This window comes from Channa argus, chromosome 13 (assembly GCF_033026475.1).
Source record: "Channa argus isolate prfri chromosome 13, Channa argus male v1.0, whole genome shotgun sequence".
Classification (NCBI taxonomy): Eukaryota; Metazoa; Chordata; class Actinopteri; order Anabantiformes; family Channidae; genus Channa; species Channa argus.
Window position 1 is genome coordinate 14,269,681 of NC_090209.1, and position 26,451 is coordinate 14,296,131.

Below are 26,451 nucleotides of genomic sequence, written 5' to 3' on the forward strand. Positions count from 1 at the left end.
AAGGTTCTCTGACAAAATTATTTATTATTATTATTAATTATTATTCGATTATAAAAGAAGAATTTCACTACTTTTAAAACAAAGTAATAGATGAGTAAAAACCACACCATTGATGTTATGTAATTTTCACTTACCTGTTTGAAAATGAATTTGTCCTCTTGGTTGAGCTGCCATGAAGTGACTACATGAACAGTGGACAGCACAATTCCACTAAGCACAGCAGCTCTCATTCTGACTGGCAGCAGTGTGTAGATGATGTAGATGAAAAAGACCGTCCACCAAATGCCATCTGAGGCACTGCGAGGATACACCATTAGCACCCCCAATATTTGCACTACGATGAGGACTCCAATCACCAGATAGCTAACAATCCACATGTAGTCCTGGTGGAAGCCATTTCGGTTACACACCACCATCATGGCAAGAAAGAGACCCATGGCCACAGAGAGTACTGAGATGTAAGACACATCTGGTGTTGTGGGGATGCAGTGGAAGGCCACCATGACCCCACACACTACCACCAGCACCCCCATTAGCATGGTCAGCGAGCTCTGGTTGAGCCTGAAAAAGTAGCGCTGGTACAGGCGCTCCAGCTTGGCAGACTGAAATTTCTTGGATCGGAAAACCCACACCACCCGCGTCCAGCAGTCAGCTGCAGTCATCGTCTTGCAGGTGCTCGCTGTTAGTTCCCCTGATTCCTCCTCTTTCTTGCCCCTTGTCTCCCCATCTTCAATCCCCAGATCCACAGCCTTTAGACCTATATCCCCACCACCACCCATCCTCGTCCCATAGTGGTCCTCCTGCCAGCCACAGCGTAAGCCAAAGCTGCCCCCACTGGTGCCGGGCCTGCACTGATAATGCTTAGGGACCGCATTGGGAGGCCCCAGGTCCTCAGGGTCTCTCAGGCAGCTCATGTAACGTGGGTTGCACAGTGATGAGCTGTCCTTCCTCTTTTTGCCATTGCGCTCTCCCCATGCTGTCTTTCGTTCGTCCACTCTGCGTACAAAAAGGCCTCTGGCCCATGACATCCTAGAGAAAACACCAAAGCATAAACAGAGCGTGCAGACAGAAAACCTACATATGGAAAGAGTGATAGGTGTTTCTGAATTTGTGTATTAGTATTAGAGGATTTTCTCACCTGTGTGGACTTGATTGTGTATAGTGACACTGTGCTCTTTGGCAAACCCACTAGTTTATCCCAGTGAGCATACACCATGAGCTCAGACTGGCCAGAGGCATCAGAGGTGCGTCTGTGTTTTAGCCACACTTCGAGTGTAGAAAACGTCAGTGTGTGAGCCCTGTGCACCTGTCCCTCTAGACCACCTCTTTTCCTGGGAAAACACACAAACACATGATGGTGAGGGTCTAACATTTGTGTTTGGACTGTCACCTGAGGATAAGGATCCTTATGGAGATATAAATATAAAGAAAAAGACATATTTGCCGTAGTGTATGATGAGCTTACTTACTGTAAATGGGTTTGAATGTGCATCTGTTTGACTGTATCTCTGTGAGATAAAGTTTGCATTGTCTGTTCCACTTTTCCTCGTCACCTTTGCTCACCAGCCTGGGACAGTACCATGGACAGTACCATGGAAATTGTTTGCTGTTTTGTTTGCAAAACACTGGACAGTGAAATCTTGTCAAAGTATAGCCTCATGCAGCTGGTGCCACTAGTCAATTTTGTCATCAAACCATAACATTGAACATAATCTCAATTCATCAAACTCTTTACTGATTTTTGAACATTTACTCTTTTGTAAGAGACTAATGGCTGTCCTTGGTGTGCTGCTTTGCTCTATCACAGCAATCTGCCCCTGACATCTTGAGTGGGAAGAGATGGGTGTGCTCTATTTGACAACAAAGGCCAACTGAGTGGGCACCATCAGAGATCAAGAGCTCTCCAGTCCAGATTAAATTGTCCATGTTTCCCCCATTAGCTTTTATGACTCACTATGGCTGGCTTCTGGCAGCACATGTCAAGGACACTGCTAACCTCTAAACTTAATAAGCAAATCTCTGCCAGGCTGACTGAGTTGAGACAAACAGTGGGAAGAGTGCACATGAACTACACACATGGATATGTTTATAATCAACAGCAGCTTGCAATATCAGTTGCTCAACCACCACATGAAATATAAGGGTGGCTGCAAATCCCCATGGTTCATAGAGTACATTAAGAAAAACATATTTTTATTAACACTATTTTTTATTATTTTCAAAACCCTAGTTAATTTCCTTAACAATGATGTAGTAATAGCTATTAGCAAAACAATAGCAGAACATAATATTTTCATTAAGAAAGCATCTACTGAGCATTGGACCCACTCTGTGTTAACGTAAATGTGCAGTTCACCTTTCCCCTTACAAGCTTCCTGCAGAAAGAACCTTGGTCCAGGACTCACCTTTGATACATGTATGACAGGTCATGTAGCATGCGGCTCTTATGTAATAGTATAATCTATACTTGCATGTGTCGGCCGATAAAAGAGAGAAAAGAATTAAATCTGTACCACACATGAGCTGATTTTGGTCGGCGGTCCTGCCTGCATCACTAATGAGGAAGATGCTGATGCTTTCCCTTAAATTTCAGTATAACAAACTGCCTTTTCCGTTTTTCTCCACATGGCACTGACCTGCAGCCCTCCTATCATCACTGCTAAAACAGGCCTGATGTTAAAAAATAAATATGTTTAGCAAACACGTGTAGGCCCAGGCGGTTTGGTTGCGGGCAGTCGGCCGAAGCGCATTACATAACTGGACGCTCCGAGGAGCCTTCAGGCGAGACGACGGCTCTTCATGCTCCAATGTAGCCTGACCAGATCACACCACACATGCAGACTCCGTGAGACTGGAGAACCTGGAGTCTGTGTGTGCGGCAGGAGAAAGTGCAGCTCGACCCACGTCACCCCTGTTAACAACTTATCACGAGTAACACACTCGGTCGATCAACTTCAGTCCTGGCAGTGGGTCCTCAGATGTGTCTGATGTCCAGTTTACAGGGGTAATAACGGGATCTACATAGGCTACATACTGGGCCTGACTCCCCCAATAGGAACGTGTACGTCACTGTGTTTGGGCTCCAAACGGGTCACTGGACAAGGAAAAAAAGGTAAATGATATGTGCCAGAATTGTAGAAGAACGCATTGGCATCTAGTTTTGGTTTGCGGTAAATGTTAACAAAAACTGTAAGTGAGTTGCCTAATTGCCCTAGGACGTGGGCTTAAAGTCTGTACGGTCCTGCACAATTCTGGCTCCTCAACGCCGCCGCAGTCATCCCAGAAAAACACTGTAGCGCATGTCAGCTGTTGGCGTTTTTTCCGACTGCTGTATCCTCTTACTGCATTTCAGTCCAGCCGACAGGCAACAAATTAACAGTTGCCCAACACAGTCGCGGGAAAAGCTTAAGAGAGGCAATTTACTTACCATTGAGGATCCTCGTTACAGGAGGAACTATAAAACTGCAGCACCGGAGCAGCACATCGTCAGTCTTCACGCAGCCGCCGTCACACGCTTCAGATGCGGGTCTCTCAGTTTGGAAGGGGTTTTCATCCGGAGGGAAGCGATAAAAATACTGCGAGACTGGCCGGACTGCCTTCGCTCTTCCCAGTACATTCCCACCACCTCGACCTCCCCGACTCTCTCTCTCTCTCTCACGCACACACACACACACACAAGCGCGCGCACACACACACAGTCATACAACCCTGCATTCCGAATCGCGCACACTCGAGTCCCCCTAGAGGTGCCAATGTGTCTCTTTCTACATGTATGTCATAGTTCACATTCATGTTAACAATTTTCCTTTTGCTTTATTCCACTTTCATCTCAGGTCACAGTATCACCCACGTTATGCCCATCTTGCACATTAAAGCAAACGTTTTTTTTTTTGTTGTTTTATTAAGTGAAAGAAAACTATATACAACTCCAGGACTGATCTCAAACATCCTATTTAGACGACACTATGGCACCATCTGGTGGAACAAACACACGATCGCCTGAAAACGGTCTCCTAAAGCAGTAAAAACGAAACAGCGTAACTTTTTTGTTTACATTGGTTTGTCTTTTTACAGTAAAACTATAAAGAACATCAGTAGCAGGTTTGTTGGCTCTACGACAAGCCAATAATCAGCCGATCACATGATTTAGTTTAATCTGTAAACCAGTAAGGCAACACTAGTGTTGACACAGGAGAATCTGTTGACTTTTCACCCTTTAAACAACAACACACCCTCATAGACCCCGCCGGGAACATTAAACATTAGGTATGGCGTCACGCTACTTTAATATAAGGTACAGGTAGTACAGTTAAGTCCTACAATACAGAGGTACTACACTACTACCAGGCACTATTTGTCCAATTCTACCAATGATAACATGTCAATCAGTTAAACTTCAAGCCACATTCCCCAAAACATTTGACTGGTCTTGCAAAATCAAACAATGCAGTCAAAACTATTTTATCTTTGCCTTAAACCAAACACTCTTGTCAGACGACACACAAAGCCAGCCAATCGTTACACGCTAGACAAAAAAGTGTAAAACATTCTGTTCTATGCACTGCAGAACAAAAAAAACCCTTCATGATTCAGACTTTTTTGCATATTTTTGTATTTATGTAAATCTACAGCTACGTGCAGTCCTTCATTCTGCCTTGGCATGAGGATGGTCATGGGACATGGTTGTCTTTCAGCTCTACAAAGAGGTATTTTTACAATATTAAAGGTACCGTCATACTTTATTAACAAGTTTCTCTAAACCTTTTTTTCTGTCCCTTCTCTAGATTATCAGTAGAGCAATGCACTGAAAAATCCCACTGTATACCTCCACTGTGCTGCAACTTTCTGATCATCTGGATTATGGAGGCCACTGAGAGGAAGACCAAAACATGATCTATGTTGTTCTAAGGCTTTATTTATTTAATGTGTTTTGGACCTTCAGTGTTTTATCAATTCCGAAAAGCTTTACTGCAGATTTACATATGGATTGAGCATGTTCTGTGCTTTACAATTCCATTTTCTTTAATCTGCCCAGTAGTGGGTGCAACTGCTCGTCTTTTCTCTCACATAGCACTTTCAGAAAGGCCTGTTATTTTGAATGATTCCTCTGTATAGAGGTTGGAGGAAACACTTTATGTGCAGTACCAGAGCTAAAGACATGGTTCTCACCACCATCTCACTATTATTTGTCCTTGGAACTATCAAATCCAATTGCTGATTTTCAAATTACAGTACATTAGACACTGATGAGCTTTCTCAATGTAGAGTCCCTTATGTGGGTGTACCTAAAGCAGATTATTTAAGGCAAGTTTTATTTTGTTGTGTTATGTTTAAAGTCCCCCTTCACTTAAAAACGTGTCTTGCTTAACTGGACATCTGCTTCACTTGGATGTTTGCCCTTCATGGTCCAGAATAATGTATGTGAGTTTGACACTTTTTCTCATTCACAGAGAAGAAGGAGCATTTGTCTGTGCTTAGCCTTATGCTTTTGTGAAATTACGATTAGTTTGGTGTTGAAAATAGACTTTACAGTGAAGTAGGCATCATGTGTCCAGTACAATCATGAAAGAAAATACTGATACTTGTGTTTGGACTTTCTAGTGAAAATGAATGAGAGGCACACTAGGCCTAGTAAAGAATTCTGAAGAGAAACCCTAATCAGACAACATTCATTATTCTGAGAAGAGAACTTGTATGTCTTGGAGAATATACACTTTTATATCTACTGTCAGATTGTGGGAAGAGGGAAACTTATTAAATGAACCATGTTTGCTGTGGGGCTCCTTTGAGGGCATCCTATTGCTTTTGCTTCACTGAGGGGGGCAGTGGCCCTTCCTACCCCTTCCCTGAGCCCCCCCCCCGTTCTGTCTTCTTGCCATTGACAGCGTAAACTACCTGACCGGAGCCTTCGATTGACCCTGTAAAAATGAAGGGCATTTACAGTATGTGAAGGCCCAAAGTGCTGGATCAGTGAAAACTGAGAGGACCCGCATCCCATCCTTCCTGACAAACATCTGTATCCAAATGAAACAATCGTCTAGAATAGAATAGACAAAGTGTAGGAAAAAAGAGATGATGAGACATCTTACGCTGGGGTAATTCAACAATGGGATGGCTGTGTTTAGATTACACTTCCCTGTTCTTGAAATACTGAAATGCAATTGTACCAAGATATATAGGTAAAAGGGTTATTCCATTACTTTAATGTCAGACTGAGCAGCAAATCGTGCTAAACCTTAGCCTTGCAGTCAAACTGTTTTTTGTAAACATCTTAATAATTGGATAAAAACATAGACTGCAGAGTCAGTCATTGGTAAGAAAAACTGGATTACTTTGTTCCTATAAACCAATGCATTTAATTCCTAACACAGCCGCAGAAATCCTCGGCGACTGGGCTGTGTGAAAAGTGCAAGTCCTGCATAATTCATCAGGAAAGCTGAAATCCATCCATCCGTGTGTCCGTGCATATGGCATTGTGTACAGTCAAAGATCATGCCGTCAGTCCAGAAACTAGAGGTTTTACAGCGCGGATGCCACCGGAGCCTCACGTCCCGTTGTAGCCTTGAGGAGCCGCTGGACCCGTTTTCTCTGGTGCTGTGAAAATGTTTGGACGAGGTGCGGTGGCCTGCTTTTAGTTTTTCAAGCCTTTAGTGTAAAAACTGTGACTGTTTGTTTGCTTGTTTTTAACCCAAGTTGGGCTGATTTGTCCGAGATCACCGTAAACTGCGGATGTCCCTGACCAATTCCAGCGTCTTTCTGCTTAACGAGGTAGGTCCATTCTCAGTTTTTTTGGGGGGGGAACTCTCCGTGGGCAGTCGAGATATTTGACGACTGGTGGAGATTTGGGGTCTGAATCCAAAGCTGCATACGTCGTGTAGCCTGCACTGCCTTAACACATACACAGCCAGCAGGTCCGATCATTAAACCAGACAGTCTGACCCCACTGGGGATCTTTCACTCCTGAATACAGGAGTCTCGGCAGGCGTTGGCACTGTCAGTCTGGCAGCAGCAGTTGGGACAGATGAGCTGTGTGGCAGTGGGCTTTTAATGTTCATAATCAATTGGACCAAAATGAAACATGTCTCCATCACTGTGGGTCTGATATGCCCCCATCTCACCATTTTATTGGTTATAAGAGAAATTATATAGCATTTTTCTTCAAGTAATTGTTCAATATAAAACAATTTAGTCACATATGAGTGTGATACAACTATTTTATCACATTTAAAGCGGTCAGTATTTGTGTGATTCACTTAAGATTATATTCTTCTATCTGAAGCCAGATATAGACTAAAGGTTTACAACAACAACAACATGAAATATCAATCTTTTTGTCAATAAGCCTTGTAACAAAGGATATAAAGTAAGGATATAAAGAGTGACAAAATGAGCATAGAAACTACTACATATTAAAGGACAGTTTAAAGTTCCCTGTGCATGTGTAACAACTTGTACTAACTGTAAATCTTATTATTATATCCTCTAAATCACTCAAAATAATAATCTAATACAGTTTACAAATATAATAATTTTTTCCTCAGTATGTGATCCACTCTTGGCTGGTGAATATAGAGAACTGAGCATTCTATTATTATTGAGAAAAATGTGATGAAATAACAATGCAACAGCTCACCAAAAAGGCACTTTATCTTCATTTTTTTATGTTTTTTTGCAACAAGAGTTGATATTTTTGTCATCTCACTTGATTCAGCCTGAGAAGCCTGACAGTTTTAAAAGTCAGAGGTTACCATCACACTTCTTTAGTTACTTTTTTCCTGTTAGTTGGATTTCAAAGAGAGAGACTTTTCATAATGGCTATAGATCATCAGCAATCCAGAATGGGATTAGGGCATCCATCTGCATCTCTGCAAGCTTGTTTCCCCACCCAGAGGGTATGGACTGTGTTACAGGTGGTTGAAAAGTCAAAACACGTGATTTTGATCATGCGGCCAACCTTCTCCAGCTGGGAAAATCTCCTCTAGAGAAGTAAGATGATTGCATCATTTGCTTCACTGTCTGTCTGGTAGGCAAACTGCAAGGGGCCTATTTCATCTCTCTGCACTAGATTCATTCTGTGCAGTGGGCTGCTAAAAGCATCTCATTGAAACAGGTTTGGTGCTTCAAGTTAATTATCTCTGTTGGGAAATAACCTGCACTTCATTTGCCATTTTGCCCTTTTTATTTGGGTGGCATAACATTTGGACAAGTATGAGACACCTGCTTTACACAGAGATTTTTTCCATTCGTTCATCGCTGCGTTCCCTACATTTGGAAAAGATAATTATTGTTTTGTCAAGTTTTAAATTGCATAAAGGCAAAAATAACAACATTGGAAGTTAATTTTAAAATACATATGCAAATAGTTTCATTTGAATAGTGTGGTGAGTACTTTCATGTTATATGTGGGTTATAAATTGCCCTTAAAATTGCCAGTTGGAGCTTGCAGCATGTGCAGTTATGCCTGCCCAGGAGTAGTTGTGTTATCATGAATTTAAATATTACACTTTTTTTTTCTCATATCATCAAGCAGAAACCTGATTTTTTTTCATGACTGTGTAATAATGTCTTATATTTTGTTGGATTGCATTATTTTTAACATTTACACAGGCGGCTTGAATGAGCTGTGAACCAGACATTATGTAATGTATATACAATAACTTTATGTGCTTTATCACTGCATACTGTCTGCATAAAATGCTTTTTGGAGAAACTTTCACTCTCTTCACTGGATTCAGGAAAAGTAACTTAGAGTTTTGTTTTTATCAACCTCTTCCTCTTCATATGGATACTTCAAACAGGGATCAGGTCTGTGTGGAACACATGCTGTACCTGCATGTCTGAACCCATCATGCACCATACAAACCTCATGAAAGGATTTGGCAGCAGCCAGGTGTCATCTCGCTCAACTCAAAAATTAAAACGCAGCATCCCTGGTGCCTTAAAATAGCCCCTCATCCATAATGCACCAGCAGCAGCTCTGCCCACAGAGGTGCTTCTTATGGGACAGACTGACAGACATCTGCACTTACTGCTTGGATGCAGCTCCGAAACTGCAGCACCACGGAGTTTAACTTTCAGGCATTCCTTCATTCATTCATGTTTTATTCACATCTTCAGCTCATGCAGAATTCAAATGGATGCCTCCTCCATCTCTCTATTTTCTTTATTTCTCATCTGCCTCAATGTTTCTTGTGACCTTTTCTGTGAATAATAAATCTCAACTTTGCTGGAGATTTGGACATCACCAAAATTCATGGTTTTAAGGTGTCAGACGGGTCCATCTTTGAACACTTTTTGTTTACTTGACACTGAATCTTATGCAAGACAGTCTTTGAACAAATTAACACGTACATACATACACTTGCTGTAAATTCTTCTTCTCCTGAGGTATTTGTTCATTATTTTTTTTTAAATCTTCCACATTCACATCTGTACACATCTGTAATACGCACACTCAACTGCTGACCAGCTGTCAGAGCACAGCCAGGCATGACATCTACCGTGAGTGAATAGAGGGCTACTCTGGGGACTCCTCCACATTTTAAACAGAGAGTAACACTGCTCCCATATCCCCTTACCACCACAAGACTTCCTCTCATCTCCAAACTTTTGGATTTTGACATGTTGAAATCCACAGGGCCCAAGAGAAGCAATGTAATGTGACTGAAAAATGCAAGATTCTCCTTTGATACTTTATCTATGTGCTTGTGAGGTTTACAGCATGGTTGTATGTTGGCAACCCTAGCTTTGCTCTGGGGCTATTTTACATTGTTTGGGAAAAGGAAATTGGTTCCAGGTAAAGGAAATCAAACTATGGACAGATTCTTTAGTCAGTAAAAATGTCTGTCTGTGTCTGAAAGTGGGAATTGACATTACGTTAATGAGCCTGACAATGCCTGTAGGACACAACATGAAGATTTCATCACAAGGTAATATATATCTACAGTGGGCTACCGCGCTGCATCCTGAATTAACTTAATCTGGGCTTGCAATACAGAGTCCCATTGGATAGGCAAGGTAGAGATGAAGGCAAGAGAGAAAGGAGGAGAGAGGGTGGGAAGCAGAGAGAGCTTCGCTGACGTAGTTAAGGGTTGTGTACTGAGAGTGGTGAAGAATAAGAGAGGAGGGCGTGTAGAGAAAGAGAGAGAGAAATAGACTGCTTACAAGCACGCTCCAGCACATTTCAGTGTTACCCAAGAGAGAGGGCACACCATGACTGACTAGCAGAGGGACTAAGCAATAGAGACAGGGAGTGTGCTCTCCTACCTCTAACTGAGTAAGTAAGCTGCTTTCTCTTCTGCTTCTAGGCTCTTTACTGTAAATTGCATTAATAGCCACTCTAAACCTAACATAACATTGGGACTAGAGCTTGATCTCATGCAGGGTGACTTTATAGAAACGGGAGCATAATTCAACTCTGCTCTTGTAATTTGAATGAAAACTTTAAAAAAACTGAGGGGATTTAGTGAGCCTGGGCACAATTTTCAGCTAAATCTGAGCTTTGTGAAGAAATCTGATGTTATGTTGAAACTCCTCAAGCTCAGTGCTCACATTTCTGTGAAAAGTCTGAGTTGCATGAAAGCAGAAAATGGCATTTAGTGTAGTTGTGTGACAGAGGAACACTGGTGGGAAGCAGTGGGCACGCTCTTCGGCATTCATGCTTTCTCTGCTGGTCGGGGGGGAGTGCATTTGGGACTGCTAGGCTTCCTGTGTGGGGTCAATTAAATACTGCATGAGACAGAGCACTAAAAGCCTGTCCCGTGAGGAGCGAAGTGCTTTGTGTGTGTGTGTGTGTGTGTGCCTGTGTATGCGTGTGTGTGTGTGCGTATATATGTTTGTGTTGACGCATCAGTGTGCGATGCCTTGATTAAATTTGATGAACCAGCAATGTTGAGAGGGCCAAAGATTCTAGCTCCGGCTTTGAGTTCTTGTTCAGAAATGCTACCTTTTTAAAATATTTTTACACTAGTACAAAGCCCTCATATTTTTTCATATTTGTCTCATCTTATCTAGGACATCTCTGTTCTCCTATTTTAAATGTCTCTAATTTATTCATCAGGCTTTCTTGGCTATAACATCTGTAATCTGTAGGCACAAAAGATTTCTTTTTATAAACTAGTGACTGAAAATGTTTAAGACTGAATCTCACGAAAACAGTTTTTCAACAGCTGGAATGCACAAATATGTAGGGCGCCATTACATATTGATAAGCTTGACATTCCCTCAGTTAGTGCAGAATACTAGTCAAGATGCACCAATTACGCCTCACTCAAGCCCAGAGCCTAAATCAGGTCAGCTTCTTATAAACACATCTGATTTAATGAACGATGCAGCAGCACTATGCCATTCTGTACAGCACTGTAGGTGCACAGCTTTACTGTATGTGGGTTAGCTCTAGCCTCTCTGCACTTTGAAGCAGTTTGGTGAAGTCAGGTTGAGCGATCCCCGGGGGGATGAAAGCCTGAGTATGCACAGCATAACCGGCAAGGCCAACTCGACAACATGGATAAAAGATAGACCCTGCTAGCTGGGCTTGCAGCGTCTTGCTCTTCTTTCTCCACTTTACTCTATGCCAGTTCCACTGTCAATCCATCCGTGATGATTTTAGTCATTACATTGCCCCCTTTGCTTTTGTTTCTCTTTGTAGTTGGCTAATACGAGACATCCCATGTTCTCCATACAGACAGCCCCTGCTGTCCAGACTAGTGTCTTTAGTGAGAAAAGTAGTTGTGTAGCTGGTGTTAAAATGACTTGGAAGTGCATATTTAGCCTATAGGCTCCCAAAGAGTCATTAGAACCAAGGAGAAAGTATCCTAAGGTAACATTAGAGCAGAACGAGGATGGAGCTGCCTGGGAAAGGATGGAGTATCAATCTGGGTAGCTCTCTTATTGATCCACTCTGCCATACTGTCAGGAGATCTTCCCTCTGACTTTGCATGATCCATCTATGCATCTAAATCTTCAGCTGCCACTGCACCAGGGTAATATGATGCATCTTTACAAGTCAAAAGGAGACATGGGCTGGTGTGTGCAAATGTTGTGTGCTTAGTTCTTCAGATGTGGTGGAAAAGTGCATGTCGTGTGAAGTTCCTGTTTATAAAGCCAGATAGTTCCCAGTTGGTGCCGGTGTCTCAGGGCCTTACAGGACATGGTCAGACAAGTAGCTATGTAACTAAACTGCAACAGCAAATATATTTTGTAGGAAAAGTATGAATGTAAAGTTAGGTTTCTCTATGACACCCACACAGTTTGTATGCTCACGTGAAACGTGTGGCAATGAGAATCAAAAAACATCAAGTAGAGCAAGTGGGCATTAAACTTTGTACTGTTGTTTAGTTATTTAGCAGTTTAATCAGACAATTAGTCATTTCAATCACAGTGATCGTAATTAACTTTGTGTATATTTTTTTAAACGGGAAAAGCACATGTATAACTGTTTGTGTTCTGGATTCATTCCTTAAATAAAAAAAGCAGAAAAACACTCGAAAACAAGTTTTGCTCATCAACACCAAAGCTCAGATCCTGTATCAACAGTACTTAATAAATAGACGTGCATTACTGTAAATATATATATATATCATTATACACTGATACCTTGGCTTCTTCATACTATATTGATACCTTGCACCTCTAAGTTTTTGCCTTTCTTCTCTCATTGATTCTGAAGTGTCTGTATGAAGGGAAGGGCTAAAAAAAGCAACATTATGAAGTACACCTGCGTAGCATTACCAGGGGAATTGAATACTGGATGTAATATTATTCTTTCAGAAAGAAGAAAACATGACTTCATCTTTGCAACAGATACAATAAACTGTATGAGCTGTAAGGTGATGAGAGACAGGTCTCAGTGGCCGTCTGTTCTTGTCCTGTATATAGGCACTTAGTTCACATTCAGATGGGCTATCTGGCATCAGTGAATATAGCTGAGCCAGTCTCAAATCTGCTTTGCTCTTTCTTGAGGGAATTCATCAAACCTCAGTGAACTTTGACAATCCTCCACTATCCTCTCCCCACTGCCAACCCCAGCATGGGATGGGAGGAGTGTAAGGAGAGGATATCTATATTTAGACTGACTGAACAGCAAAACATAACAAAAAAGATTCTGCTGTTGATCTCTGGTCCTATTGTTTTAGTGTTCTCTTCTTTTCCTCCTCATTTCTTCTTGTCTTGCTGTTTTTTTTTCTTTGACCTTTTCCCTCTTGTCACTCTCATTCTGTCTTTCTCTCTTCAGTATAAAAGGCTTGCAGAGGTGACATCAGCACACAACTCAATAAACATTTGAGAAAAAACACTTTCCTAGATTTTTCGAGAGTGTAAGTTCTCCGCCTCGCTCCATCATCAATGTATTAGCTATATTGCTTATTTTTTTCTTTGCCCTCCTCTTTCTGTTTTGACCTCTCATTTTTTTCCTTTTGTTTTATTCCCCCCATCACTGCATCCTTAACCCACTGTTTGAAATGCTGTGTTACTGCTTCATACACAATGCTAATGGGGAAAATTCTTACCTTTTATTTTCCTTTCCATACCTTAGTTTTTATTCCAGAGGCACCTGAGAGAGCTACTGGCTTAAAGTAAAATAATATGTGTGCTTGCATGCTTGCCTTCTTGGCTCCCTTTAATTTTTAAAAGATATACAGAAACATAGCCCTTAGACATTTTTTACTGAAATCTCTGGTGGAGTGCACTTAAGCAGCAAAAGTTGAATGACGGTAAGATAATGCATGCTACTAGCATAATGGTTGCCAAAATAAGGTCCTCAAAGCCTGGGGGCAATGTGGAGAGCAAGCGTGCCTCCCTGGCTTGCCAGGAACAACGAGGCTGCCTCCAACAATAGAGGCTTCTCCCCTGGTTTATTAAGACATCTGATGAACTCTAGATGGCTGCTTGCTGACTCACCGCTGCATTTCTGTGCTGTATGCTATGCATCACCTTCCTCTCAGGAAGATGGTGCAGGGCAGGGAAACAGGCAGGTGGGCACAGCGATGCCCCCCTACGTTCCCCTGTAACTCTCCATTCATACCTTATTCTCTGTCTCCTGCTTAGGGAAGTGAACGTGCACCAAACATCACCAATTGGCATTACAATGAATTGGAATTACAAATAAATGTCTTTCAGCCTTCCATCGCTTGCTTGATTATTACACTTACCATGGCTTACATAACTGCACAGTCTTTTATCTGTCTTATTTATAGAAGTTCTACCTATGCAGAATGAATAATGATACTGCAGTGTGAGAGTAAAAATCAGAGCAGCCTGCCTGTGAAGTGATTGATTTACCTCACTTTTGCAGAGAGGTAAAGTCAAACACTCGCTGGAGAGACATCCGAGAGATTTGTGGCACCGTGGAGGATGAAGAGACTGAGGGGAGGATAGATGAAACCAGATGAAGCTCCTTTTCTTGTACAGGGGCTGGCTGGAAGCCGTCGAAACCCACTGTACAATACCAGTATGCGGGTGTGTACACACCAATGCTGCAGTGAGGGCATCAATTTGTATAGGAAATGGTTGTTGAGGCAGCGCAGCAATGTCAGATGAGAAGCACTTAGGCTGAGCGCGCCTCCCTCTCCCTCTACCCATTGTAACCACGTGGCCGAAGCGAGAGGGGTACCGCCTTTTCTTTGCAATGGGGGGGAAGAGAGTGCTGGCAGCAGAATCATGTCTGCTTCAGACTCAAGCGCTACAGGGCTCATCTGTAACAAGGTATAGTGTTGATCCTCCCCTTTTTGTTCAGTAACTCTGCATGCATACCAGCCTCTTCATCCATGAGTCCGCCATCTGCCTGCTGTGAGACCTCCTCTGTTTTTTGCTTTTTCCTTACCTCTCATTCTTGTCTCTGCAGAAGTCTACTCTGGTCCATTCACTTTGCCAGCATCTCTCCATTTGTCCTGTCTTCCCTCCTTCCTGTGTTGATCATCGTCTGTGAACTTCCTGAACTGTACACACATAGATTGTCTCTCTGTTTCAGCTTAGTTTAGACTACTTTGCACATTAAATTGTACATTACATAGAGGTCCATCTGTTGAATGGCATTTTTACAAATAATTTTTTTTAGGTCATACGTAAAGTTTTTGTGCTCAGCTGGTTCATTTGGGTGCTCAATAGCCATTTCGATTCTACTTTGAAATTGAAATAAAGAATGCTACTGCTGCTTTTTGGAAAAGAAAGTAAAAAATGTAAAATTAATTTGTATTTCTATATACAGTGACACTGCATTTTTTTATAACTATTGTTCTTTCTAACTCTAAAATGAGGGTTATCAGGGTTAGAAGTCATTTAATTATGTCTAAGGGAAAGTGTCACTCACAGTTGTTGCTTTGATAAAGGCAGGTGTGTGTAATATGCAGGCTTCCCTCTGCTGGTGAGAATCCAATCCTGCTGCAGTGTCATTATCTCATGTTTCAGTCTCTAATAGGACATCCGGTATGTGAGGGAGTTTTTGTAATCATACTTGTCCTGTAATTCTTACACTTTTATGAAGGCAACTGCATCGTAAGTAGTTTCGGAAGTTCGAAAGAGTCAGAAAACACAATGGGCTGTGAGTTTTCCAGACACATCAATGCTATTCTGACACAAAAACCTGCATGGCTGTGATTATATCAGGTTTCACTATTGATCATAGTGTTGCATGGTGAGCAGTTTTTAAAGTTAAAGCTCTGCAGTGAGGCAGAGTGAGTTTGTCTGAACACAGATTGTGTACACCATGGCAAAATTAGTGTTGAGTTTGCTGATATGTCTTGGTTTACATTATGCTATCAGTGAGTTAATATCAATTTTATATTGGTTGGTAAGCCTAAAATGGTAAAGATTTTGAAAAGGAATGTGCATTTAGGCTATTAATATAGCAATAATAAATGTAATGTTGGATCTATATATTTATCTTCTTCATTAATACAGAGAGAAACACAGAACAGAGCCTGTTTCTTCTAGCCAGGAATGACTATGAATGAATCACCATTGACACATAACTATTGTCTATATTATATAGCTACTGGGAGGCAAACAATGGAAACACACAGAGCAGCACGGATGCCACAATTATTATTGTGATGTTAATCCAAACCTTCACTGAAAGAAATTTAAAAACTATATCACTACTTAAAATAGACCTCAGAGTTTGTTGCCTCACTCTCACTCTAAAAGCTCAAAGAGTAAATGTTCATATAACAAATGAATCAATGTTGATTCCTACTGTGTCTAGGGTGGATAGTGGGGCAGTACGGTGCATCTGGTGACAGAGTTCACTGTACAAATTATATGAGCTGACTCTACAGTAATCACCTTGAAGTACAATGCAATTGTCTAATTATGCCAACACTCAACAACAGTGGAGGCTACTAAGAGACTATAAATGTAACGAAACATCCTCAAGTACATGATCCTTTGGAGCTGATTCTTTGCATCTGCCCTGGAAATGTCTGCAAGTTTAGCATGACTCAAAAACCAACAACCAGGAGAAGGAAATATAACAATTTTGCATCTTGGAAGCCCACAGGAGAACCTTGATATTTTAAATTATATCCTCAAACTCTGCACAGGATTCAGCTAAAACAGCGTTTTAGGGAGCAGAGAGAGGTATAGAACCAAAGGGGTGGAGGCAAGAGTTGGAAGAGACAAAGGACGAAAGAAGGGAGAAGGCGCTACTGTATGTTGCCTGTCTTGTGTGGGTGCTATATGTGAGGCGTCTCCCAACCATTCAACCATCTGGGACTTCAGCGACGGGAAACAGCAGGCTGTTTTGGAGCAGAGGATGAATGTAGTTTATGGCAAGGTTTTGTGAGCGTTGTAAGTGTAAAGAGGGATGTGAGATTATGTGTGGGTCTCTGTTGGTAGTACATGTATTATTTTCAATTACAGTTGTTCAAAGAAAAGAAGCCATTTGTTTGTTAGTTTGTGTTGTTCAAACCCAAACTTGTTATTTGTGACTTTTAAATTTGTTCTGAGCTGTGAGTATTATGCTACAGGTCAAGTTCATTTGACATATATTTTGAATTGAAAAGTTCAAGTCTTGTGTGCTACAAATGTATACCAACATATGACAGAAAACACATTTTCTATTAGAAAATTGAAATGAACTTCAAACTTAAACATGGAATTAAAACTGATTTTTCTAAAGACACAGATCAAGCCACATCTTTTTTTTTAAATAAAAAAACGACTTACGACTTTTTTTTGGTTTGTTTTTATTCTTGGGTTTTGTAGCACTTTCATGTATAATCTGTATCTTTTGCCAACATCTGGTGTGCCTGGCTGAGTGGATAAATAGACAGCAAAGCTGTTATGGTTGTTGGTGTTGTTGCAGTACTCATGCACATGTTCCCCTGAGAGGGCTGCTTTGGAAAGCTGCAGGACCTGCTGGTTGTTGTAGGCTGGATCACATGGCTTCAAGACAGAACAGACAGAGAGAGGTTAAACAAGGAGAAGGACATGGGAGACGCAGAGGTCGATGTGGGTGATCTTTTGGAGATGCATCACATCCATTTGCTATATGTCAACAGTTGTTGAACTGTGAACAGCTGCTACAAGGTTTTAGGTGTTGTGTTGCAGTGGATTTATTTCCTCTCTGCTAGGGTTGTAACAGTGATTTCTCCCTTTTCCTCTCCTACACTTTTTTTTCTCCTGTCCTTTCTAGGGTTCAGCCGATTCCTACACTAGTCGACCCTCTGATTCCGACCTGTCCCTGGAGGAGGACCAGGAGGCGTCTCGGCGTGAAGCCGAGCGCCAGGCTCAGCTGCAGCTGGAAAGAGCCAAGGTGAATGGTCAAAGGTCAAATCTTGTCCTTTAATTGACCTTCAGTTGCAGAATTGTACGAAAAGTGCACACCCTCATATTCCTCATGCGTTTGTTTTGATTTCATACATATTATAGTTTATACATGGTACATGTGTGTCTACAGTGTGTGCATATTTATTATCTTCTTTCTCTATTATTTTTATTGTTTTCTAAAAGTCTAAACCTGTAGCATTTGCAGTAAAAACTAATGTGAGTTACTGTGGAGCCCTTGATGAAGATTGTCCAGTCCAAGGTGCTGCTATTAACTTTGAAACCAAAGACTTCCTGCACATCAAAGAGGTGAGCAGCCTGCAGCACAAAGATTGATCTCTATACTGTCACTTCCATGATTAGTCATGCGTTTATTTGAATCCACATTAGCCTTCCAGGTAACAGTTAACCTATAAAAATGTGGTCCATGTCAGTGCATTTTGCTGCGTCTCCTCTCGGTCATTCAAGGTTTGTTTCACATTCGCAGAAATACAACAATGACTGGTGGATTGGTCGACTGGTGAAGGAAGGGGCAGACATCACTTTCATCCCAAGCCCAGTAAAACTGGAAGCAATGAGGATAAAACAAGAGCAGAAAGCAGCAGCAAGGTCAGAGGTTTCTGAGCTCTGTTGTTAGTTCTCTACTCGACAGTGTGTCTCTGTCATTCTGTCTGACAAAACGAGTTCTTGCTCATGTGTTACTCTGTTTTGGAAGCGCTTCTTTCTAAATTACTCCCCAAGGGAATTTGCACATATTAAAAGATCTGCATTATGTCGCTCCACAGGAAAGGAGGGAATGCGTCATCCGGAGGCTGGAGGTCCACCCCACCATCTGCAGGTAAGTGGGACCAGAGGAGTCCTGGTGCTGTGTCTGTCTGCCGTACCTCCACAGAGACTGTGTGCTCTGGGTCATGGACTGCACCTGGGCTCAAATGATCCCTTCAGAGAGAAATATGTGTTGGGAAACATTCTATAAACATACTTTTCCTTTAACATCAAATTATGCTTAATAGAACCACTGAATTTGCATCTGCCCGCCTATGGAAAAATTAAAAGGAAAATTGTTTCATTAGCCCAATGTGACATTCATGTTTTTGTTTTGTTTTTGGTTAATGTATTCTGACCGAGCCCCAAAACCCAAATATTTTCTAATTAACATATGACATATTGCCACAGCCTTATCCAATGTTTGTTCTGTTTACTCTGAAAGCCAAACAGAAGCAGAAACAGGTACGCTCATGCTGGTGCCTCTTCCCCTGTGTATCATGTTCCACATTTTACATTTATTAAAAAACACCACGATGTGTATATTTACACACTTAACAGTGCCATTTATGCTTTGTAAATGGTCAGTGAGATTCAAAGCAACTAGTTGTAATTTTTTTTAAATGTGCTGCATTAATCATTACATTTACTTCAGCATGTTGTGTATTTTGTCTGTGCTTGTGGCCTGTGCAGACTGAACACGTTCCTCCATATGATGTTGTCCCTTCTATGCGTCCAGTGGTGCTGGTAGGCCCCTCACTTAAAGGATACGAGGTGAGACAACCATGGGTGCTGCTCCTCAGTGAGTATAGAACGGTCCTGTATTGTGTTTGGAATCTTTGTTCCAGTTTAATCTGGACTGTATATTCTGGCTGAGTATGGACTTGCCTGTTTTATGTAAAGGGAATCACTTAAGTGGCCATTAGCCCATTAACACTGATGAAAAACACCACGGCCACATCCTGATGAAATTATATTACAACAGGAATCTTAGATCCAGCCCGAGTGATACAGAAAGCCCATTTACTTTATACTGTCTCTGATAGTGTCCTACTCATCTCTCTACAGGCAATGTGTGAAAACACATCATTTAAACTTGATTAAGTTTCCCAATGAATATGGTCAAATGGGAAGTGTACAATTGAGCAGAATGTCTCTGCCTCGCTCTGTCATCTGTGACTGCACCGGCTGTGCCAAGTCGTGTTTTGTGTGTGAAATATTTATGCATCACTCTGGATGCTCCAGTGGTGAACGCCAGCCTGCCTCCTTCTGCCTTACCCTCTTGTGATCTTTCTCTCTGCTTTGTCTCTCTTGTACGTATTATTTCTGATTGGTCACCATTGTGCTTTCAGAAAGCCTCTCCCTTATCCTGTCATCCACTTCTCGCTGTTTCTCATCCTCTCTGTTACATCAAGACAGAGAAACACCACTGTGTGCTTCATTCCCTATTCCAAAGTCCATCCATTTTTCGGGAGTGTTTGAAAATAGACTTGTTCTCTTCATGCAAACATACGCAGGCCTCCACAACACAAACAAATCCATGTCATCCTTAATGGTTCTCACTGCTATCTGCACTGACTGTCTGTTCTGTTGTAACAAGCATGTAAATGTAAAAAAAAAGAAAGAATAAATTTCACTCCAATGTATTTTCTTGCTATTGTTTCGTGTTATATGTGAATGTATTAATGTAATTGTTTCTTTCATTATATATATATATATATATATATATATATATATATATATATATATATATATATATATGGCTTAACCCATGAGCTCAGGGTTGCCACAGCGGATCTTTAGTCCGATTGGGACTGGCACTGCACGGCTGGGGATGGGGATGGGCTGTTAGGGGTTTAGTGTCTTGCCCAGGGTGAAGAAACATTATATAAATAGTTGGATTAAGCAGATTAAAAAGAATTTTTAAGAAGATTTTAAAGAATTTAAAATTCATATATGGAGGCTGTTGTAAACACAGATAACAAATAATAATAGCTTTAAAAGTAAAAAATAGCTCTTATAGTTATAGTTATAATTGAATGTTTAAATTAAAAAAAATTAATAACGTGCAGTATATTAATTAACAATTGTTCTTATAGTTGTTCACAACTATATTATAGTGTGTTATAAACCTCTTTAAAAATCTTTATATGTACCACATGAATGCCAGACCAAAGGACTTATGCTAAATTTTAAAGGTTATCTTAAACAAAAGTAAGTGAAAATATGAGTAATGTTCGGCAAAGTGTTCGTACACATGTATATTTTACCTAACACTCATCTTTTCTAACTTCTCTCCTCTTTACCTTCCTCCTCTCTGGCGTCTAGGTAACAGACATGATGCAGAAAGCCTTGTTTGACTTCCTAAAGCACAGATTTGATGGCAGGTGGGTACTGCTGCATGCTTACTCACTACAGCAGCAGCTAAGTGTGGTCTAACTATGAGCTGGTCATGGGACCCAGCCTATTATGTTTCCTTGTCGATAGTACACATGATAACAATGATTTATTTTTAGTTCCCAGAAAATGCAAGATCATTTCATCCTTTGGAATGGGAAAATCTGTGGATGTTATGTGATAAGATGTTTCTTCTGTAGGATCACAATTACACGGGTGACTGCTGATCTGTCACTGGCGAAGCGCTCAGTGCTGAACAAAAAGGCCATAATGGAGAGATCCAACACACGCTCCAGTCTGGGTGAGTTGGGAGAAGTGTGTCTTTGGTCTTTTTTGCTGAACAATGATTAACACCTGCAAAAAATAGATGCTTCTCCCTTATTTAATGTGAAGCCAAAACTAAAGTATTTTGCTCTGTTAAACATCCATCGTACAGCCCTTTCTTTGGTCCATTCACAGCTGAGGTCCAGAGTGAGATAGAGAGGATCTTTGAGCTGGCCAAGTCTCTCCAGCTGGTCGTCCTGGATGCAGACACCATAAACCACCCAGCACAGCTCCTCAAAACTTCTCTGGCTCCTATTATTGTCTACGTCAAAGTGTCCTCGCCTAAAGTAGAGCACAATCCACATAAACACACTTAAAAATAATTTAAGACCTAAGTCATTGCCTGTATAGTTGTTAAATATTATTAAACATACAGCTGAGACAGTGACAATAGTTAAATATAATTATAAAGCAAAATAAGTTACTCAGAAAATTAACATTTGATTCTTGAGTAGGAAAACATTGATGATAATAATTACAGGATACATGTTATATAATCTAATAATAATAATATTTGTTTTTTACATTATTATTGTTGTTGTTGTTGTTATATTGTACAAGTATGTGTATATTGTTGCTGCTGTTGTAATCATTATTATTATTATTTTTTTTATAACTTTCTTTGTTCTTGGCTCATCTCACAGGTTCTTCAGCGGTTGATCAAATCTCGAGGGAAGTCACAAAGCAAACACCTCAATGTACAGATGATGGCAGGGGACAAGTTGGCTCAGTGTCCGCCTGTATGTGACTTGGATTATAACTCATAATCAGAATGCTCAGACAAGAGCTGAGACTCATACAGTGGTTCTTGAGGAATGCTGAGAGTAATTTTTCTTCCTGTCTTTGAATCATTAGGAGATGTTTGATGTAATCCTGGATGAGAATCAGCTGGATGATGCATGTGAACACCTTGCAGAGTACCTGGAAATTTACTGGCGAGCTACACATCTCCCCTGTTCTGCCCCTGTTAACCCCTTACTGGACCAAAGTGTGATCACTCCACCTTCAGCTAACTCCAGCCAACAGGTAAGAGAATCACAACACAGTTTTGATTTATTGACACATTGGTTGTGTTAATAATTGAATTTTCTCTGCTTGCTATGTCCACTCACTAGTTTTCTGAGACACAGGAGCTGATAGAATGATTTCTATCATAGACATAGGTGAGAAAATATTTGCTTCTCCTTGTCTTTCTGACTTGGATAAGCATTAGTCTTTGTTTCCTTTGCTGCCAGTTTCTGTCACAGGTGCTGTTTTCGCTCTTAAAATGTTTCTGCTGCACCCTGCAGGAGCAGTCTGTGCTGTCGACCAGGTTCAGACTAGGAAGTCATAGAGCACAGGGACCAGGGCACCACGAGGGGGCAGCAGACCACATCTCTCCAGGGCCAGCAACCACCTTCTCAGGCCACAGCTGGGGTGATGAAATGAGCACAAGCAGAGTCCCTCCCGGAGCTGGAGGCTGAGAAGAATCCAAAACTTTGAGAGGAGCAGAATGAGGAGGAAGATTCGACCAGCGCTGCAACAGAGAAGCCTCCACTTCACTGCTGCCCCCTTGGCAAGAGCTCCCTGCCCCCACCGTCACGCAACAACTCAGGGCCACTTTCTACACATATTGGTGAAAAAAAACAGTACAGCAGTGCAGTCACTGTACTGCTGTAACCCCCCAACCCCTGCCCTCCTCCTCCTACCCTGACCTTCACCCCAATTATCTGCTGTCACACTGGAAGTCACTTCCCTCACCTGGCAAAGCTGAGCCAGCCTATGTGTGTTCACCCCATACAGATACATACATACAAACACAGATAGGCTGATTCAGCTGTCAGTGTAGACAAATTACATACCTAAACCTTTAGAGTATGTTAGCAACAGTACTGTATTGTAACACAAAACAAAAACATGACTAACTTCCCAATGTAGGGTTCCCAGGGTTTCCTCTCAGTAAACCTGGCCTCCCTTTGTGGCCAACGAATGCAGAGAGGGACACAGAACCAGTTCTGTATGTCTTCCATTTGTACAGTTCTCTCTGAACTGTCATTCCAGTGAAACCAAATGTTTATTCAGCACGGTGTCACCTCTTTCTTTATCACTTTTTTTGTGTTTTTGTTTACTCAGTAGCCTTTTTAAATTATTCTTTGTATTTTGTCACTGCATCTATTCATATCTTGGATTTTCATGATAGCTGATCACATATCTGTGCACAACGGTGATGCAAAACCCATGCGTGACAAGCCCAGATTTGTACATCAGCAGTCGATATGCACATTTTCTCACAGCAGAGTTTGTATAAATGTTGGTCTTTTAGCTTATGAAGGGTTCTTTAAAAATCTGTGTTTTTTTTGCAGATGGTTGGTGGCATGTCCGATAACTCAAATGATATTAACAAAATTGTGTTTTGATTTCACTTACAGTTCTCTGAGACAAGATGACTCTATCACACTATCATCTGATACACCTGATATGTAAATTGCTCCTAACAATGACTTTAAAGTGAAACTAAAAGCTTGAATGACTCTTCAGGTTCTCAGAGTACTGTAATAACACAATTCTAAGTTGCCTCAGCAAAATTTTAAAGAATCTGTTCTTTTTTAAAAAACACATTATTTACACTTCATATTTAATTGCTGCTCAGTGATGTAGTGGTATTTAAAGAAGTTGGTGGGCGATAGAATACCAGTTAATGTTTTGATGTTTGGTTGAGAGCTTCAAAATAAGTCACTTGCTAACAAAGAAACAGCTATGCAGCCTACTCTTGCACCCTCCCTCCATTGCAGCGCTGTACTAAAACACTAACGACACTTTATTTAACCTAAAAAGATGAACAGATCTCTGAGCACATCCATAGATTGCAAAGGGTTTCTTGCTAATAAGGCTACATTATTTCATTGTTTTTTTGCATAAGCTGCTAAAATCAGTATACATGTACAACTGGTGTATAAAATATGGAGGGCGACCTCTCGTGGTGCATTAATGTTAGTAAAGGTATTATATCCACTGCTTTCTCTGCCCAATAGAAACAAACGTGATATACATTAAACATGCATCCACATAATTATGAACATGTACAATTTTCACATCATAAGTCATGTCAGTTTTCTTGCTGCAGTTACCAAAAGCTTCATCCAACTTTGCACAGATTGTCTATCACGTTTATTTAATCATCCGTCTCCATTTCATGTTTAGCTCACAAATATGATAAAAAAAGAAGTCAACAAGCACTGATATTCTTTCATCTGGTTTAATCATAAAAATGTATCAATTTCAGCTAAGACATTACATATGTAAATAATATAAGGTATTGCATGACATATTGTATTTCTGTTTCATCTCGGGGGCTTTTTAGGACCATCTACACATGAGCAGTTCACCCAGAGTAAATCAACAAGACCTACATAACTAATCACATGTATGCATTACAAAGGCTTAACTGTACATACTGTATATTCAATATGCAGATATTATTATCAAACTCCACAGATGACGAATGCTGACAGAAAGCAGGAAAGTTTTAGTCACAGCATATAATTCTATATTCAGCACCTCAGAAAGCTGTGTGTATATGTACTCGTCTCTTTTGTTTTTGTGAATGATGCACTGCAGTTATTTAGGACAACAGCAAAGACTGCTTCCACTAACACCCACAATCATTTCTGAAGGGCCAGGTTTGAGATACATAACTTCTATCAGATGAAACACAGAGAGCACAGAACCTTTTTTCAATTAAAGAAATTATCAGCTCCTTCTGTTTGCTTAATTATTATTGCAGGAAATTTTTAACAAAAGTAAGTTATTCTTTAGACATCCAAAGCACAATTTTTTACAATTATCATTTCCTATTGCGTTTCACTTGCTTAAATTCTGTATGCAATACAAAGTCTAGCATTGAAGAGACACTAGCTGAGACTATCAAGATATCTCCTCAGTTATGATGGGGCATAATTGCACTATTATAATTTATAAGTCTGCTTTATGATGCAATAAAAGCACTAAACTTTATGCTGTACCCACCTCCAAAACTGAACAATCTGTCTGGTCTCGTGATGATGTCAGCATTTCCTGTGGTTTCTGACAAGTTGACTAGATAAATGATATCCAACAGTGTCTGATGATGATGTGTGCGGGTGTGTTTTTTTGTCGATAGCACATTTAAAATAGGGGGTGAATAAAACAAAAATGACCTTTAGGTAACACATCTGTGTCTGGTGGTTTTATTTCTTCTCAGTAATGCATAATAACACCAACAGAGGGCAGAGGTGGGAGTTTATATCATCATGTTGTAAACCAGAAATAAAATATTAGTCTTTGGCAAAAGGACTATTCATCTTAATAACAAAGCAACAATAGGGTCCCACTTTTCTCTGGTGCTGCTAGTCCTGGTTTTATTTGGGCGGGTGTTGAGAAATCTCCCTCTGAGGTTTCTGCTACCTAATGGAACTATTTTCTACGACAACAAGTCCCCATCAAGGGTCATGATTTGTAGACACTTTGCTATTGAAAATTTTTCAGCGTTACTAGAGCCAAAAATAAAACTACTTTCATCACCTTGGTTTTGGTGGCGACCCTGAACCCTGAAAAAAAAAAATGTCCATATACTGTAGGTTTGGAATGAAATGTTTAGCAATAACACTGGTGTAATGTTCAGTGTGTCCACATACTTTTGGCTCCAGCAAAGCTAATATGACATGTGGTGTTGTCTGTATCTTTTACAGTATCTCCCTTCAGTCAAATTACATGCGGTAAGGAGGGATGAGAGCTGTCATAACAAGTCATTTGCAAGAACTAGAAACCTGTGACATAATCCATGTTTCTTAAATCAGTCTGTGTTCAAGTTTTATTATCAGTTCTTTCAAATAATTCAGAACTGTGCCTGTATGCCACTCATTCAGACTCAGACTCTATTCCTCACAGAAATACATTTTGGTACCACCTCTATCTGAACACGATACTAGTTAAACAGCTGACCTGTACTTGTAATGCCACATTTAAGTGATTGGTGGCCTAATGTTATTTCCCTCCTTGTTTAGACCTTATGTGTCATCCCAAACCCACTAATAAACATGTTTAATGTTGTGGGCTCTTGGAACTTCACCTGTGCAATTCATTGTAGGTTAGAACACCATCTGCTGATGATTTTGAGCCATAGAAATAAGCAGAACCCGTGTCCATGTTTCTGATAGACTGACAATCTTGAGAGAGAGATACTGACTC

The 26,451-nt window shown here is 40.7% G+C and overlaps 2 protein-coding genes across 4 annotated transcripts in view; one reads left to right on the forward strand and one right to left on the reverse strand.

Moving 5' to 3' along the window:
• Positions 1-3,649, reverse strand: part of LOC137139792 (adenylate cyclase type 6-like) — a 29,720-nt gene extending 26,071 nt beyond the window's left edge. The window contains exons 1-3 of one of the 2 annotated variants that reach the window (XM_067527539.1): positions 3,428-3,649; positions 1,139-1,331; positions 135-1,029 (exon numbers count right to left, since the gene is read on the reverse strand). In XM_067527539.1, coding sequence (XP_067383640.1) covers positions 135-1,028 — 894 coding nt within the window. In that variant the 5' untranslated portion in view covers position 1,029; positions 1,139-1,331; positions 3,428-3,649. Of the gene's footprint in view, positions 1-134; positions 1,030-1,138; positions 1,332-1,469; positions 2,691-3,427 lie in introns of those variants that run through there. The other variant, XM_067527540.1, reaches the window with a different exon arrangement.
• cacnb3b (calcium channel, voltage-dependent, beta 3b) lies at positions 2,971-24,240 on the forward strand. Of its 2 annotated transcripts, XM_067527552.1 has the most exons (16): positions 2,971-3,112; positions 4,632-4,706; positions 4,785-6,768; positions 17,630-17,749; positions 17,947-18,069; positions 18,248-18,369; positions 18,546-18,598; positions 18,971-18,990; positions 19,219-19,299; positions 20,854-20,912; positions 21,123-21,223; positions 21,382-21,533; positions 21,891-21,986; positions 22,102-22,272; positions 22,362-22,409; positions 22,536-24,240. In XM_067527552.1, the coding sequence occupies exons 3-15, from the start codon at positions 6,730-6,732 to the stop codon at positions 22,389-22,391; spliced, it is 1,167 nt and encodes a 388-aa protein (XP_067383653.1). In that variant the 5' UTR covers positions 2,971-3,112; positions 4,632-4,706; positions 4,785-6,729; the 3' UTR covers positions 22,392-22,409; positions 22,536-24,240. The 2 variants fall into 2 exon arrangements, with proteins under 2 accessions (XP_067383653.1, XP_067383652.1); XM_067527551.1 differs by lacking the exons at positions 2,971-3,112; positions 4,632-4,706; positions 4,785-6,768 and adding an exon at positions 14,385-14,700.
• The last annotated feature ends 2,211 nt before the right edge of the window (positions 24,241-26,451 follow it).